General features: G+C 34.1%; 1 protein-coding gene across 1 annotated transcript in view; it reads left to right on the top strand.

Annotated features, from left to right (window-relative positions):
- LOC141346793 (plexin-A1-like) overlaps positions 1–16,339 on the top strand; it is a 60,850-nt gene extending 44,511 nt beyond the window's left edge. Inside the window, exons 4-7 of the mRNA XM_073851751.1 lie at positions 9,608–9,708; positions 14,223–14,346; positions 14,570–14,723; positions 16,236–16,339. Of these exons, the coding sequence (XP_073707852.1) occupies positions 9,608–9,708; positions 14,223–14,346; positions 14,570–14,723; positions 16,236–16,339 (483 nt within the window). The remainder of the gene's footprint in view (positions 1–9,607; positions 9,709–14,222; positions 14,347–14,569; positions 14,724–16,235) is intronic.
- The last annotated feature ends 1,267 nt before the right edge of the window (positions 16,340–17,606 follow it).

Below are 17,606 nucleotides of genomic sequence, written 5' to 3'. Positions count from 1 at the left end.
GAGAAATAAACTCAATTCTGAGAAATAAAGTCAGAATTGTTAGATATAAACTCACAATTCTGACTCTTTTTCTCAGAATTTTGATATAAACTTCCAATTGTGAGCTATAAAGTTAGAAGTGCGAGATGTAAACTCACAATTTTCTCAGAATTGTGTGATAAACTCGCAGTTGCGAGTTATAAAGTCATAATTGGGAGAAATAAACTCAATTCTGAGAAATAAAGTTGCCATTATGAGAAAAAAAAGTCAGAATTGTTAGATATAAACTCACAATTCTGACTCTTTTTCTCAGAATTTTGATATAAACTTCCGATTGTGAGCTATAAAGTTAGAAGTGCGAGATATAAACTCACACATTTCTAAGAATTGCGTGATAAACTTATAAAGTCATAATTGTGACAAACTCAATTCTGAGAAATAAAGTTGCCATTACGAGAAAAAAAGTCAGAATTGTGAAAAATTTTCTCTCAGAATTGCGACTTTATGCATGTAATTGCGAGTTAAGTTAAGTTTGACTTTAAGAATTTTGGCTTTATAACTCTCAATAAATGATTTTATATCATGCTCATAGTTGTGGTTTTATATCACGCAGGTCTGAGAAAATAAGTCAGAATTGTAAGATAAAAAGTCGCAATTCTGACTTTCTCAGAATTGATATAAACTTGCAATTGTAAGTTATAAAGTCATAATTGTGAGAAATAAACTTGCAATTTTGAGAAATTAAGTCGCAATTCTGAGAAAAAAAGTCAGAATTGCAAGAAAAAAGTCAGAATTTTGACTTTATAACTCTCAATTTTAAGTTTATATCATGCAGTTCTGACTTTATTTCCCGCAATTTTGAGTTTATATCACTTAATTCTGAGAAAAAGTCAGAACCGTGAGATAAAAAGTTGCGAATCTGACTTTTTTTCTCATAATTGTGAGAAATAAACGTGCAATTCTGAGAAAAAAGTCAGAATTGTGAGATATAAGCTTTTTTTTCTCACAGTTGGCGAGTTTCTATCGTGCAATTGTGACTTTTTTTTCCTCAGTCTTTGTGTGACTTTTCTTCATATCAGTCTTCCCCTCCTCAAATTTGGACTTTATAACTTGCAAGTACGAGTTTATGTCTTACAATTCTGAGGAAAAAGTCAGAATTGTGAAATAAAAAGTCACAAAAACCTTTTTTTTATTCAGTGGTGGAAACAGGCTTCCAGAACAAATTCATCTTGATAATGTCAGATAACTTTGATCGGTATGTAACAGAACGGTCAGGTTAAAGTGTCAAATTAAATTTTTGGTCTCTGTATGAAGAATTTTTGGGTTTTTGGTTTATTTTATTAATGCACCCACTACTAAACAAATAAAAAAATGATATCTTGTCTGAATAATGTTTGGTTTGACTGTAAGTGTTATGGTCTTGAGTTTTAGTGAGTTGAGTAGGAGTCAGTTTGACTAAAAAGTGTACATTCTTTCCAAAACACATGTTGAAGCTTTGGGGAGTTTCCATTGTGCAGAGAGAATGTAACTACTATCATATATTACAACAGGTTTACTCAATCTAGTTTGTTGTAGTTTCAGTCTCTATGTAATTATGATATAATCATGCATTGCAGTGTTTTAAATCATGATGCATCATGACGTTTATCGGATCATAAGGTATTTATAATATGAGACACGTGAGAGAGTTTTGAATACTTCAGATGTTTTCTGCGTCATGCATGTTTGTGTGTTATGGTGTGTGAAGTTATGTTAGTCTCTCGCACACATGTAGGACATACAGTGAGAGATCAATGAGATGATGTACATTACAGAGACATCCGATCTGATTATTGATGCATTAATGTATTGATTCTCACACACAACACACAAACACCTCAGTAATGCAGCTGTGTGTGTATCTGCTCTATACGTCACATGAGACGCCATCGATCTGCTGTTGAACATTTACTCCTGAATCCAGATGAAACATCACTGCTGGACACATAATCAATAATAATTAGCACAAGCTCATGATAGCATATGACGTTAGTTTGACGTTAGTCTGCTTTGATGTCATACATAATCATGTGTCGCTATGCTCCTAATTTTCTGTTTGTCTCCAGTTTTGTGAAATGATTATAAATCTGACTGAGCCACACACTTGCATTTGCACAGGCCCACTTCTGACTCAACCAATCATGTGAGTTTAGGGCGGGGCTATGGGTTTAACTGACCAATGAGAAATGGAGGGAGTGTTTGAGTGTTTATAAAACTGGTTCCTGCTCTTCTGTTTGACGAAGCTAGTAAAGCAGAAATATCACACTGCTGCTTTAAAGGACATTTTTTAAAATGATTTTGACATTTCATTTTAAAAAATTTGAGACAGCAGTGGCAAACATAATGGTGTCTCCCGTAAGAATGCAAGTGCCTGCAAAATACAAGAAGTCGTTCTTTATTCCATGTCTCTCTGCGTTCTTTCAGTTTCTATTTTTCCCGTTCCTTCACTATTCTTCACAGGATAATGAAAACGACCAGCCGAGAGTCTGAGAAGCTGCTCGGCAAAAGCGCAAGCTCCATTTAAAGCCCTGACAGAATTGTGAGATACAAACTCGCAAATCTGAAAAATTAAGTCACAAGACTTTTTTCACAATTGCAAGTTATACAGGCAAGATATAAACTCACAATTCTGAATTTGTGTTCTCAGAGTTGCAAGTTTATATCTTGTAATTGTGACTTTTTCTCAGAATTGCAACTTTATATCACACAATTGCGAGTAATTAGGTCAGAATTGAGATATAGTTTCCCTCCACCTTAAAATTGGACTTTATAACTTGCATTTGCAAGTTCATATCTTACAATTCTGAGAAAAAGCCAAAATTGCAAGAAAAAAATCTGAATCGCGGGTTTATATCATCTCCAGTTTTGTGAAATGATTATAAATCTGACACGCATGCATTTTCACAGGCCGACTTCTGACTCAACCAATCATGTGAGTTTAGGGCGGGGCTATGGGTTTAACTGACCAATGAGAAATGGAGGGCGTGTTTGAGTGTTTACAAAACTAATTTCTGCACTTCTGTTTGACGAAGCTAGTAAAGCAGAAATATCACACTGCTTTAAATGACTTTTTTTTAAATGATTTTGACATTTCGTGTGCGTGTTTGAGACAGCAGTGGCAAACATAATGGTGTCTCCCGTAAGAATGCAAGTGCCTGCAAAATACAAGAAGTCGTTCTTTGCGTTCTGTCAGTTTTATTCTTACAGGATAATGAAAACGACCAGCCGAGAGTCTGAGAAACTGCTCGGCAAAAGCGCAAGCTCCATTTAAAGCCCTGACAGAGTAATTTAGCATTGGCCCCTTGTTCTCCAGCACTTAATTAAAAAGTGTTTGATAGCCTGTCTCCTCTCGCCCGGCCGCTGCGCTCGGCCTCAGGCGAACCAACGCGCTTTAGGACGCTTTCCAGATGAAACCGGATGATAGACACATCTGGATGACACTCGAACAGAGATAAAACTCAAAAACAATTGGTCACAATGGTGGTGACATCACAGCTCATTAACATAAGACCGCCCACATTTACATTTATGATTCATTTATAACAGCAGTGAGAAATATGCAGGTGTGTGCAGGTTAGCGAATCAGATCCGTTTAGAAAAGTCTTAAAGGTGCAGTATGAAAAGAATGAAATAAAAGATTAAAAATGTAGAATGGATGATTCGTCTTGAATGAAAGAATTGTGGTTTAATAAAGAGGAGCCGTGATGGAGGTTATCACATGGAGTGCGTGTGTTTAAGCTCATGTGTTTTAAAGTCTTAACCTTTTTGTTCTGTCTAATCAAATCATTGATCATCTGGAGCAAAGTTAATCCCATAATCCTTCATATCAGCAGCAAGTGAATCATCCAGTCTTACTGCAATTAAGAACTTCAGCTCTGTGTGTGTGCTTCAGTATTGATCGTCTGTGTGTGTAGAGTCTGTATTAAAAGCCTCTTGATTGGTTGGGATGTTTTACTACAACACACTGAGAGTAATGGAAGAGAGGGAGAAAGTTTCCTCTCATTTCTGCATTAGCGGTTGTTCACAGAGCACACGTTCTTCTAGTATGTACATGGGCCAGATGGACGTATTTATCTTTCACACTGGATCAATGTTAGTTTAAATGGACCAATTAAACCAGTCAAGATGCAGGATTTACAAAAACAAACAAATCATTCAAATTTTATACAATGACACCTACAAGTATTTGAGATGCACTTAAATTCCTTTGACGGAACAAACTACTTGCATAAAGCATTTTGATTTGTAGTCGAATCAAAAGCGATAATACAATATTAAAATATTGACTATTGAATAGTGAATTTCTTTAAATACTGTTCAAAAATTTGGGGTTGGTAAGATTTTTTAAATGTTTTTTATTTAAAGTCATTTCTGTTCAAAATTACAGGGAAAAACTTAAAAAATGTGAAATATTATTAGAATTTAAAATAGCTGTTTTCTATGTGAATATCTTTTAAAATGTAATTTATTTCTTTGATCAAAGCTACATTTTCAGCATCATTACTCTAGTCCTCAGTGTCACATGATCCTTCAGAAATCATTCTAATATGATGATTTGCTGCTCAAGAAACATTTCTGATTATTGTCAATGTTAAAAACAGTTGTGATGCCATGCCCGATATTTTTGTGAAAAACATCATAGATCTGATTTTTCAGGATTCACAGATTAATAGAAAGTAAAAAAAAAAAAAAAAACAGAAATAGAAACTTTTGCAATATTAAAAATGTTTTTGTGTCACGTTTGATCAACTTCATGCATGCTTGATGAACTTTTTTATTGTAAAAATGTACATAAGACAGGGAACATCTGACAACATAAGGCACATCCACTATAAATAATACAAAAATTTAAATAAATAAATATTATACTTGCCACAATATAACAAGAAAAAAAATAAAAATAAAGGAGCATAGAAAAAGGACATGAATGCATCAAATAAAAATGCATTAAAATAATTAATATTTTGAGATTCAGAGGCAAAGAGTTTCAGACTTTCTATTTAGTTTTTTAAAGTATTTAAAACTCACAAAGAATGAATAAAAAGAAAACTTTTGAAACGGTAGTGTGAGCATTTATTTATTTGTGTGCATTTCTAAAATATGTATTATATTTTGTATGTTTTATGATTAATCTCATTTGACTGTAAAAGTTTGTAAAAACACTCCAACACAATCATTTCCCACATCACCTGATAACTGAGTTTTTGTTTGAGATATAAAGATTGATATAGAGATCACCTGTGTGTGTGTTTGTGTGTTTTATTCATGTTACACACGCGCATCATCATCATGCCACAAATTTGATTGACATTTAAAGCCTGAGGCGCTGTGTTTTTCCTCATCTCTCAGTGTGTGTGTGTATTTTGACACACTATCATCAGGTGTTGTTGTGTGTTTGTGTGTGTGTCATTTATCTTGAATTCATTTGCGTCTGTTTTGGCTGCAGGCTGCAGTTTAACACGCTGAATATCAGATGAACGGCGCTGGCGGCTGCTCATGAGCGTGTGTGTGTTACATGATGAGTTTCACCATATATTAAAATGACAAATTAATATTGAACTTGCGTCAAACCACATTGCCTTATTGCATGTTCGCTTTCTTTGTTCTTTTACGCTGGATATTTTATCTCTCTCACACACGTACTGAAAGGCTGCATATGGTCAACTTGTTTCACAGAGCAGCTCATATGCCCTAAACACACGCACACACCTGACCCCATCATCCTCACCATCTCACCATCTGTTCTTCCTCTCTGCTCGTCTTCATCCCTCCATCACTGTTTCTCACTCTGTAAACTGATAGTCCTCAGTGGACAACCCCTCACACCTGACTGACTCTGTGTGTGCGTTGTTGTTAGGGTGGATTTATAGGCTGGTATTTCCCATCATGCATTCTGCATTTATATTTGCCTTCAGATGTAACGTGATACAGTTATTATCATACCACACACATGAACTGATGAACTTTGTCTGTGGCGGTTGTTTTTCTTTCATACTTTAGTGTGTACTACATGCTTTTATGCTTGTCAAAGCAACCAATTTTCAAAAACTTCCCTGGCTTAAATTTAAATTTTTTTGATTTTGCTAATATTTTTTCTCGAGAACGATAGACATGTATAGAGATGAAACCCAGAATATTAAATGTCATGGATGAGTATTTACTGAGTAATCCACGATTTTGTAGACTGGGGTCAAAATGGCAATTTTAACTTGAGATTTAGACCTAAATTACAGGGGTTAAAAATGACTTTAGAAAGATGCGATCATCTTAATGTTACTTTTACAGATTGGAGATTGGAAGTTCTGTTAGTAAAATCAATGGTGGCCATTCAAACATGGGGAAATGGCATTTTCAAAGTTTTTTTCTCCAAAGTTTGCATACCTGTAACTCAAGATATATTAAAGATATCTTAATGCCCTTTTAGATATTGGGTCTTAATAAACTTTCCTTTTGGTAACTTAATTTTGAAGGCCCTATGTGGTTCAGTTTCAGAGATATTGGAATTTTAATATGGCTCCAGGGGCAAATTGTTAAATTGTACACATTTTTTATGCTTACGTTTAGTGTCATTCCGTGTCAAATCAACCAAATTTCAAAAACTTCCATGGCTTAGAATTTTGATTTTGCTAATATTTTTTCTGAAGAAAGATAGACATGTATGGAGATGAAACCCAGAATATTAAATGTCATGGATAAGTATTTACTGAGTAATCCACGATTTTGTAGAGGGGGGTCAAAATGGCAATTTTAACTTGAGATTTAGACCTAAATTACAGGGGTAAAAAATGACTTTAGAAAGATGCCATCATCTTAATGTTATTTTTGCACAGAGATTGGAAACTCTGTTAGTGAAATCAGTTGACTTTAGCAATCTTGGTGGATTATGTGCCAATAGTGACCATTCAAAGATGGGGAAACAGCATTTTCAAAGGTTTTTTCTCCAAAGTTTGCATACCTGTAACTCAAGATGTATTAAAGATATCTTAATGCCCTTTTAGATATTGGTTCTTAATAAACTTTCCTTTTGGTAACTTAATTTTGAAGGCCCTATGTGGTTCAGTTTCAGAGATATTGGAATTTTAATATGGCTCCAGGGGCAAATTGTTAAATTGTACACATTTTTTTATGCTTATGTTTAGTGTCATTCCGTGTCAAATCAACCAAATTTAAAAAAACTTCCATGGCTTAGAATTTTGATTTTGCTAATATTTTTTCTGAAGAAAGATAGACATGTATGGAGATGAAACCCAGAATATTAAATGTCATGGAGAAGTATTTACTGAGTAATCAACGATTTTGCAGAGGGGGGTCAAAATGGCAATTAAAATTCAGACCAAAATTACAGGGGGTTAAAAATGACCTCAGAAAGATGCCATCGTCTTAATGTTATTTTTACACAGAGATTGGAAGCTCTGTTAGTAAAATCTGTTGATGTTAGCAATCTTTGTTGCATTATGTGCCAATGGTGACCATTCAAAAATGGGGAAACAGCACTTTTCAAGTTTTTTTCTTCAATGTTTGCATGCCTGTAACTCGAAGTATTAAAGATATTTTAATGCCCTTTTTGATATTGGGTCTTAATAAACTTTTCTTTTGGTAACTTCATTTTGAAGGCCCTATGTGGTTCAGTTTCAGAGATATTAGAATTTCAATATGGCTCCAGGGGCAAATTGTTAAATTGGACACATTTTCAGGTCAGCAAAAATGATACTGCATTTCTTATAAAGAGGAATGTGTGAAGAACAAATTTGTTGAAACTAGAAATGTATTTCATATGTATTATATCTGCTAATATCTCTGGAACCAAACCATACCTACAAGGGCGTTAAGATATCTTCAATACTTCTTGAGTTACAGACATGCAAACTTTAGAGAAAAAACATGGACAAGTGCTTTACTCATTTTGGAATGGTCACCATTGGCACATAATGCAACCAAGATTGCTGAAGTCAACTGATTTTACCAACAGACCTACCAATCTCTGTGTAAAAATAAAATAATGATCCTGCCATCTTTCTAAAGTAATTTTAACCCCCTGTAATTTGGGTCTGAATCTCAGGTGAAAATTGCCATTTTGACCCCCCTCTACAAAATGGAGAATTACTCAGTAAATATTCATCCATGACATTTAATATTGTGGCTTTCATCACTATACATGTCTATCATTCTTCAGAACAAAATATATGCAAAATCTAACATTTCAGCCAGGGACCTCAATTTGAGTTGACCTGAAATGACTCCTTTATACCTTTTCATAATTTTCTTAATTCATTTTCTATTATTTCACTCCATTTTTCACTCCGTTTTTGTCATCTGAAACAGTTATTATTTTTTCTTACATTTTAGTTATTTCTTTCTTTCTTTTTGTATTCTTTTCTATAAAATTCTATAAAACATATTCTTCATGTTTCCTCCATTCGTTCTGTCCTTTTGTTGTGTTATTTCATACTTCATTTTTATTCACACATTTTGGTACTTTTTTGTACACTTTTTCACAACTCTTTCTCCAAATTTCTTGTTTTAATTTACATTTACATTTAGACATTTAGCAGACACTTTTATCCTAAAGAGGACAATGGAAGCAATCAAAATCAACAAAAAAGCAAAACATGCAACTGCTATGACAAGTCTCATTTAGCCTAATCAAGGTTTTTATTAAATAGTAAAATAAATAAAAAGAAAAAAAGTGGTTAGGTAAATTAAGTTAATGTAAATGAATAGAGTATACGTCTAAAAGGGCAAATTTCTTTTTTTAAGAATAGACTCAGAATAGAGGGCGCTAGAGTTAGAGGGTCAAATAAAAATGGAAGAGATGTGTTTTTGGGATGCCACAATACTGTGCCGTTCACTAGCAGAACGTAAGCTTCTAGAGGACACATGAGTCTGGAGTAATGAATTGAGGTAAAGGGGTGCAGAGCCAGTGGTGGTTTTGTAGGCAAACATTAATGCCTTCAATTTGATGCGAGCAGATATTGGTAGCCAGTGCAAACAGATGAAGAGAGATTTGACGTGCGTTCTTTTCAGTTTATTAAAAATTAATCTTGCAGCTGCTTTCTGGATTAATTGTAAAGGTCTGATAGAATTGGCTGGAAGAGCTTGAACAATGAGTTGTGAAGCATGTTTTGAATAAAGAAAGTCTGCAGGGCCGGGCAGTTTTAGCAGTTTTCCTTCAAATGATTTTGCTAATCGTTGTATTTTCATAGTTTCATACTTTCCCTTCACTGTTTAACTTTCTTACTGTCTTTCTGTTCTTTCTTGTGTCCTTCCTTCCTCCCGTCTCTCTCCTCTGCTTCCTCTTCCTCCACACACACACTGATGGGATTCTGTTTTCAGCAGGAGGGCTTCAGGGCTCCTGTCAATCAAACACTGATCTCCGTGGTAACTGTCAGATGGCGCAGCTTGCGATAAGCTGATTCTGTGCTTTCCATATGCACACACACACACACACACACACACACACACACATGCAGACAGCAGCAAACGTGTTTCACACTCCAGCACTCGTCTTTGGCCTGAAGCGTCTCTCGATTTGCCCGTAGATGTGCTGGATGACCGCAGTGTTTCTCTGACTGACTGTGTGTTTGTGCAGGTGACGCGTGTGCCGGTGGAGCGCTGCTCTCAGTACAGCAGCTGCTCTGAATGTCTGAGCTCCAGAGACCCTCACTGCGGCTGGTGTGTCCTTCACAACATGTAAGCAAACACACACACAACAACACATGCACAGATATCTAAATAAACACATTTCCTTTAACCAGTCTGAACTTTGGATGTAATTTGACAGATGTGAATAAGTTGAATATAACTCTATAAAGTGTGCTTTTTTTGTTTTGCACCCTCACATTCCAGATTTTCAAGAAAATCAAAAATTGTCATATCCTTCAATGTAAATCTTATTTAGTTTTCAGATTATGGATAAATCTCAATTTTCAAAAATTAACCATTTTCACTGGTTTTGTAGACTAGGGTCACATTTTTACAAATTTCGAAGGCCTTAAAATGACCAAACTTTACTGTTAAACCGGTCGCACACAATGTACTCCAAGCTTTTTGTCATCTGATTGATAGTTTATGCTTTTTTTTTTACGAGTAAAGGTTATTTTAGAATAATTGTATAAGGATCCATCTTCAACTCATGCATCATGTGTCTTCTTGCTGTCAAATCTATTATAAAGTAAACGCAAGAATAACTTTGATATTGTTAGTAATATTTGAAGACTGAAGCAGCTTCGATTTACTTAAGTACAGTTTACATTATTTTTTGGAAAAATCACTATCAAATGTGAATCTTCAGGCTTTTGGGGAACATTTATTTATTCCTCTCTCAATCATCATTGGATTGCATTTCATTATGTGTTTTGATCATTTAAATGTAAGCTTATTAAGACATATGTGACCCTGGATCACAATACGCTTTCCATTGATGTATGGTTTGCTAGAATAGAATAAAATTTGGCAGAGATACAACCATTTGAAAATCTGGAATCTGAGGGTGCAAAAAAATCAAAATGCTGAGAAAATCGCCTTTAAAGTAGTCCAAATGAATTTCTTAACAATGCAGTTACTAATCACAAATTAAGTTTTGATACATTTACCATAGGAAATTTACAAAATATCTTCATGGAACATGATCTTTATTTAATAACCTAATGATCATTGGCATAAAAGAAAAAATGATCATTTTGACCTATGCGATGTATTCTTGGCTATTGCTACTTAAGACTGGTTTTGTGGACCAGGGTCATGTTTTATTGAAGATATTAAGGTATGACTGATATTTTTATCATTTTATAAAAGCATCTACTATACTGTTATAAAGATCTCATCACAAGCATCAGAATTTCATCTTTATTTTGTGTGTATGGAAAGATCAGCATTTGCAAAAAATTGCATATTTTTTTGCTTGAGACTAAATGAAATTTAAAACAAAGTTATTGTTCCCACCATATTCTCTTTATATCAAACTATATGAGCCATAAAATTCTAATTGATCAAATGTGATGCTCAAAAAAATAAATAATAATAATCATACGTTTTTCTTCTCTAAAAGTTCAGTAAACTCTTCCATTGTAAAAAGAAAAAAAAGGGTTACATTTGTCATCCTAGACTTGTTTTCTGAGCGTCTGTGTGTTTGCGTGTGGTTTACCACCATCTACTGTGTTTTGGCAGTTCATCAGCTCATCAAACTCTTCCTCAGGCTGCAGAATAAAGCCATTGTAGAAATATTCATTATGATTCACAAAAACGGGTCATTGAGGCTCCTCTGATTTACTCACGGGAGGAACATTAGCAGCATTTCAGCCGAGACTCAGAGAGAACTGAGCTGTGGTTAAAAAATAATTAAAAGCCAGAAAAGACTCCCATCATCCTCTCTGCCACAATAACCGTCACTTTCAGTTGTAGTCCCTTAAGATTGAGATGTCAGCTTTATCTTTAGATGTCTGCATTTGCCCTTCAGGGATCTGTGAAGTCTGTCTGTTCATGTCTGAACGCTCGGCTTACGTTCCAGAGAGAACGCAAACACAAGCATCGGCGTCTCGGCTCAAGCTGTCCTGTGTAAAAATATTATGTTCCGTTAAACCTTCTGGCAAACATTAGCAGCAAATAGTCCTGTGGCATAAGTTTACCACAGTTTCACCCACAAAGAAGCAGCTTTGCATGCGGTTTAAATAGTTCTCCCATGTTACGTCCACATTAAATGCCAGAGGAGCGCAAAAGTCAGCTTCCAGATGTAAAAAGCTCATTCATATTCTCCATGGAGAGAGAATTATTTTTAACAATAACCTAAAATGTAAGTCCAAACACTGAGGTCGCAAAGTGATGACTATATGAGTCTGAAGAAGTTGATGTGATTTCAACATCGTTTCCTTGTGAAAAAAATCTTGAAGAGTTCCACCAATCATCTTTTTGTTTTTGTGACAACTTGTTTCTGAACTGTAAATCATGCTTTTTACAGTCGTTTTACAGTTTAATGTTAATATAGATATTATAGCTCATATGGTATTAATTTCATTTGTGCAGGTCTTAAAGAGGTCTTTAAAAAGTTTTATATTTGAGCTAAAAAAACATGCACAAACCCTGATTTTTGGGAAAAAAATTATAATATTTTGCATACTTTTACTTTATATCATAATTCTATGATAATACATTAAATAATATTACAGACACAACTTTTGATTTTAATAATGAACCTGAGCTGACAAAAGCTAACATTGAACAGTTACATTAACAAAGATTTCTTTATTACTCATATATATACGTTTTTACTTGATAAAGTAGAAATGTACTATTTTGTAGTATTAAAATGCATTTATTTTATACTAAGTATAGTTCAAGACTGTTAACATACACTGCCATGCAAAAGTTTTGGATCAGTAAGATTTTTAATGTTTAAAAAAAAAAAAGTATCTTAACTGATCTCATCAAAGTTCCATTTATTTGATCAAAAATACCAAAAAAGCTAATATTATGAAATATTATTACAATTTAAAATAACGTTTTTTATTTTAATATACTTCAAAATATAATTTATTTCTGTGATGCAAAGCTGAATTTTTTTTTTTTTTTTTTTTTTACTATAGTATAATACATTTATACTTTATAATCGGTATGTTAAAAATGTAAGTACACAACATCTCAGGTTCATATGCTTTTTTGCTTAAAATTCCATTTTTATTTATAATTCATCCGGGAGCTGGTCGGTTTGGTTCGTGCCTTGAAACTCTTCACTGAAGAATGTTTCTGAAATCCCTGTGGAGAAAATGAATGTTTAGCCCATAAGCAGCTTTAATGACAATGTGAAGTCCTAGACTAGAGCACAGTCCTTCACTTTACACTGACTTCCTTTCAGAGTTGACTAGGGGTGGGCGATATGACAAAAATGTCACGATTCATGATTTTATCATGATTCTTTTTCATGTTGGTTGTACTATTTTGCAAGTTGTCTGAGCAGTACAGCCAAACTAACTTCTCTGTTACCTTAACAAAATATAAAATAAAAAGAATGGCAGATGTTTAGGCATAAACATAAAACATGTTGCACATAAAACCTTTGAAGAACGTGAGTAACCAAACCGTTGCTTGTCTCCAGTTACTTCCATAATATTTGATTGATATTTTTGGTGAACTGTCCCTTTAATGACAATCGGCAGCATGTTTAGTTTTGTCGCTTTAAGAGCACATCTAATGTCTACAGGCGCACATCCATTTTTCTCTCAACTGTTTACTTTCACTTCAGACAAAACCAACTGTGTTTATATGTACAGTGTTGGGGCATTACAAGTAACACAAATTATGTAATAACATTACTTTTTCCAAGTAACTAGTAATGTAACGCATTACTTTTTAATAGACAAGAAAATATCGGAGTTACTTTTTCAAATAAGTAACGCTGGATATTTTTTCCCCCATTTATTGATTAATGATAAGAGAAATTGTAAGCAGTAATTGTAATCACTCAATAAAAAAACGAATAAATTATTTCTCAAAATGAATAAAAACTGAAATTCAAATATCCTTTATGTATTTAATCCCATTTTATTAACCAATGTCTTTTCTGCTGACCTTCGATGATCCAATTCATCCATTCTAATGAGCAAAATTTACTCAAGAAAATCTAACATTTGTTTTCATTTTTTTATTGCTGAAGAGCAGAGGTGTCAAAAGTACACACATTCTTTACTTAAGTAAAAGTATAGATACCTGTGTTTAAAAGGACTCTAGTAAAAGTTGAAGTATTGACTCAAATTTTTACTCAAGTTAAAGTAAAAAGTACAGGCTCTAAAACATAAAGTATAAAAGTATAAAGTAACCTTGCGAAGGACAAAACCACCATTTTAGGGAAAAGTTTATCCACTATCACCCTCACCAGTTTATCAGTCCGTTATGCTTCTTGGTGCTTTGATTTCCCAACAAGTTGTCGCCTGGTTTTAGTTTTTTTTAATCGTCGTTTCACGTTAAATTTTTTGTGCCTGTCAGAGCGTATAAAAACAAATAACAAATAACACAATAATGTTATTTAACCGGCAAGACTTTGAAGCACATGAAAATAATGTACTTTTGTGATTGTGAATAAGTGAGGTGTCCAGTAAATGAATATATGTAATGAGACGGAGTCTCGCTGTAGCACGATACCCTGAACCATGTCCTGAACCAGCCAAAAGTGGAACTTTTGTGGAAATGTAAGTTTATTTTCTCTTTGTCCTCAGCTGTTCTCGCCGCGATCGCTGTGAGAGAGCAGACGAGCCGCAGAGGTTCGCCTCCAGAGTGGATCAGTGCGTGGAGCTGACGGTCCAGCCCAACAACATCTCCGTCACCATGGCCGAAGTCCAGGTGTGTTAATCTGAGTAGATAGGACATATATCTGTCCCTTCTCCATAGATGTTGAGGAGCGGTAGAATATATGGAGCGCTAGCAGACACGCAGCAATATGGAGCAGCAGATGTCGTGTAGAGTGTATTTTAAAAACAAGCCTCCTTCAGTGTCGCAGCAGATGAATTATGGGGACGTGGGCCAAGCTTTTTCACTTTGTCTGTTTTCTGCATTGATCTGCCAGCTGGTCCTCCAGGCCCGCAACGTCCCGGATCTTTCCGCAGGGGTGGACTGTTCCTTCGAGGATTACACCGAGACCGAAGGAACAATCCAGGGATCGCGGATCTACTGTCTCTCGCCTACAGCCAAAGAACTCATCCCCATCACACGCCAACAGAGTCAGTAAACACACTACTAGATCTCAGATTCTTGAAGATCATGAGTAACATCAATATGTGATGGTTATTATATAACAGAGATTCAGTCAGTGTTTATGTTTTCAGATCATAGGCTTCATTACAATTCACATCATATCTGTTCTGTGTGGTTTAAGGGGATTATTGTGTCCCACATAGGATTGGGGATTGAGAAGCAGCTCTTGTTTAGATCCGGTTGCATTAAGGAAAAATACTGAAACTGAGTGGCTTTTGCCATGTTTGGTTGAAAAATTTAGTTTGATCTAGTTTCTGTGTAATTGAAATGTTGCGTCAAAGCTGTTTGCCATTGATGTTTCATGCTTTTTATTTTAAGAATATGCATAGAAAAGGACATTTTGTGAAAAGAGAAAAATCTGAAGAATTAAAAAAACATGAAGAGGAGTCAAAATCATTATATTTCAAAGTCTCTGAAGGTGTTAAGGTATAAGACTATGAAAAATATAAAAATATTAAAAAAACACTAATAAAAATATCTATACATTTTAATTAGTTTTTATTTAATTTTATTTAGCTTTATATTTTTATAACTATAATAGTATTTCAATGATACTGAAATAACACTGGTGTACAGCTTATATTGCATTCAATTTTAGTTGTCAAAAATAATTATAATACTGTTATAGTAGTAACACACAAAACAAAATTACTAAAACTTTAGCTAAAATTAAAATAAAAAATATTTTAAATTACTCACGAATATATTTATATATATTATATAATAAAAATATATTATATATATATCATTTTTTATATACCCATATAACTCTAAAAGTATTTAGCTAATATTGCATTCAGTTTTAGTTGTCAAAAATAATTATAATACTATAAAACTATTAAATACAAAAGCACCAAACAAAATTACTTATTAGTTTTTTAATTTTATATTTTTAATTTTATATTTTTAATTTTCATTTTAGTTAAAGACTAATTTAAAAAAAAATGTATATGTAATTTTTTTAATATATATTTTTATAACTATAATAGTGTTTCAATGATACTAAATTAACACTAATGTACAGCTAATACTGCATTGAAATTTTAGCGGTCAAAAATTGGGCTGAAAAAAAAAACTTTTAAAGCATGAATCGAAAACAGTGTATTTTAAGGTATTTTAATCTTTAAGCTTGATTGCATGCAAACACACTTGATGTGCATCAAAGAGATTTGTGGTTTCAAAACACAAATGTATGATGCTGTATTTCTAATACTGTCTGGCATTCTGTCTTGAAAGCATTATTAAGGTAGAAAGATGTAAATTAGGATGCAGCCGTACTTGATTTGATAAACATAACATTGTGCCTAAACAATACTGTATTAATGCTCAAGCACATTAAAGCACTCCACTGGTGTTATAAAAGCAACAAGCCACTCAAGGGTTCAGTGATTTTAACCACGGTTAAGTGGAAATACTCCTTACACATGAGTGTTTAGATATGTACTAACCTCTTTTTTTTATTATTTGCCCCTCTGAAGAAGACACTCATGTGGTGAAGCTCTACCTGAAATCGAGGGAAACGGGCCAGAAATTTGCCAGTGTGGATTTCACCTTCTACAACTGCAGCATCCACAGATCGTGAGTGTCTCTCGCTCTCTCTCTCTCTCCCCCTCTCCCTCTCTTTATCTCTGCTCTTCTCGTTTTACCCACAAGCTCCTCGCCACTCAGGGGGGTGGGGTCATATTTCTGTTGCCATGGCAACCGGTGGCGTGTTGATTGACAGTTATTCTCTTGAAAACAGACTGTGGTTAGAGTCCTGCAGATAGCGGGGACCCCCAGCTGAACATCTCAATGAATTTGTGTGTCATGTGTGCTTCTAAGACGCTCCAGATGGGTCCGGACTCTTTAGGGAGGTCTGTGTTAGTGTCTTATTGCAGGACAGATGAGCCCAAAGCTGTCTCCAGAGATATAACACACACATACACACCTCTCAGAGTAACAGCATCTCAGATACACAATACCTTCCCATACACACACACACACACACACACACACACACACACACACACACACACACACACACACACACACACTATCGGCAGTGAGCTTCCAAACTAGGTCACACTGCTCTTCTCTGATAAGACCAGCTTGGGTGTTTGAAAAATACACACTACATATGAGTATTATCATAATTGGATAATCACATGCTGCTTTATTCGGTGCGGCCACATCTCTAAAAGCACAACTGCAATTTAGAAGACTGTATTTTGGTTGATATAGCATTATTATGGACATTGTTTAAGCGTTGTGTAGATGAGAAAGAAATAAAGCAAGACAAATTGTGTGTGCATTTCACAAAACCTGTCAAGAATATTCCCAGGTCATATTTCATCTTAAAATGAAAAAAGAGAGAAATATGAAATTCATTTTGCCAAATGATTGTTAAGCCTGTTTTTGAGCATTTTTTAAATATTACTATATATTATTATTATTATTATTATTATACTAAAAATATTAGTTTCATTCCTTCATTTTGTTTGTCACATACTGCCTTTTTCTTTAGAAAAAAAAATTCATTTTTTGAATTATGTGATGTAAAAATGTAACTTCTGTTTCTTTATTGCAAAAAAGTGAGTTCGTTTAAAAAATGTATGATAAGCAATATGTTTTTGAGCTACCTTTATTTTTAGCTGAATTAAATCGAAAAAACTAAAATCTGTTTAAGCATAAAACAGTAAGTGTAATACTGCTTTAAATTGTTGTTGTTGTTCCAAAAAAAAAAAAAAGTTTTTTTTTTTAATTGCATTTTTATTTTCTGAACAAAAAATAAATATCTTACATTTTTCCTTAATTTACAGAAGACACCCACTAAAATATCATTCACTGTAACAATCTTGTCAGGTATATTT

The sequence above is a fragment of the Garra rufa genome, chromosome 12, assembly GCF_049309525.1.
Source record: "Garra rufa chromosome 12, GarRuf1.0, whole genome shotgun sequence".
Classification (NCBI taxonomy): domain Eukaryota; kingdom Metazoa; phylum Chordata; class Actinopteri; order Cypriniformes; family Cyprinidae; genus Garra; species Garra rufa.
This window is presented reverse-complemented; position numbering and strand designations above follow the sequence as displayed.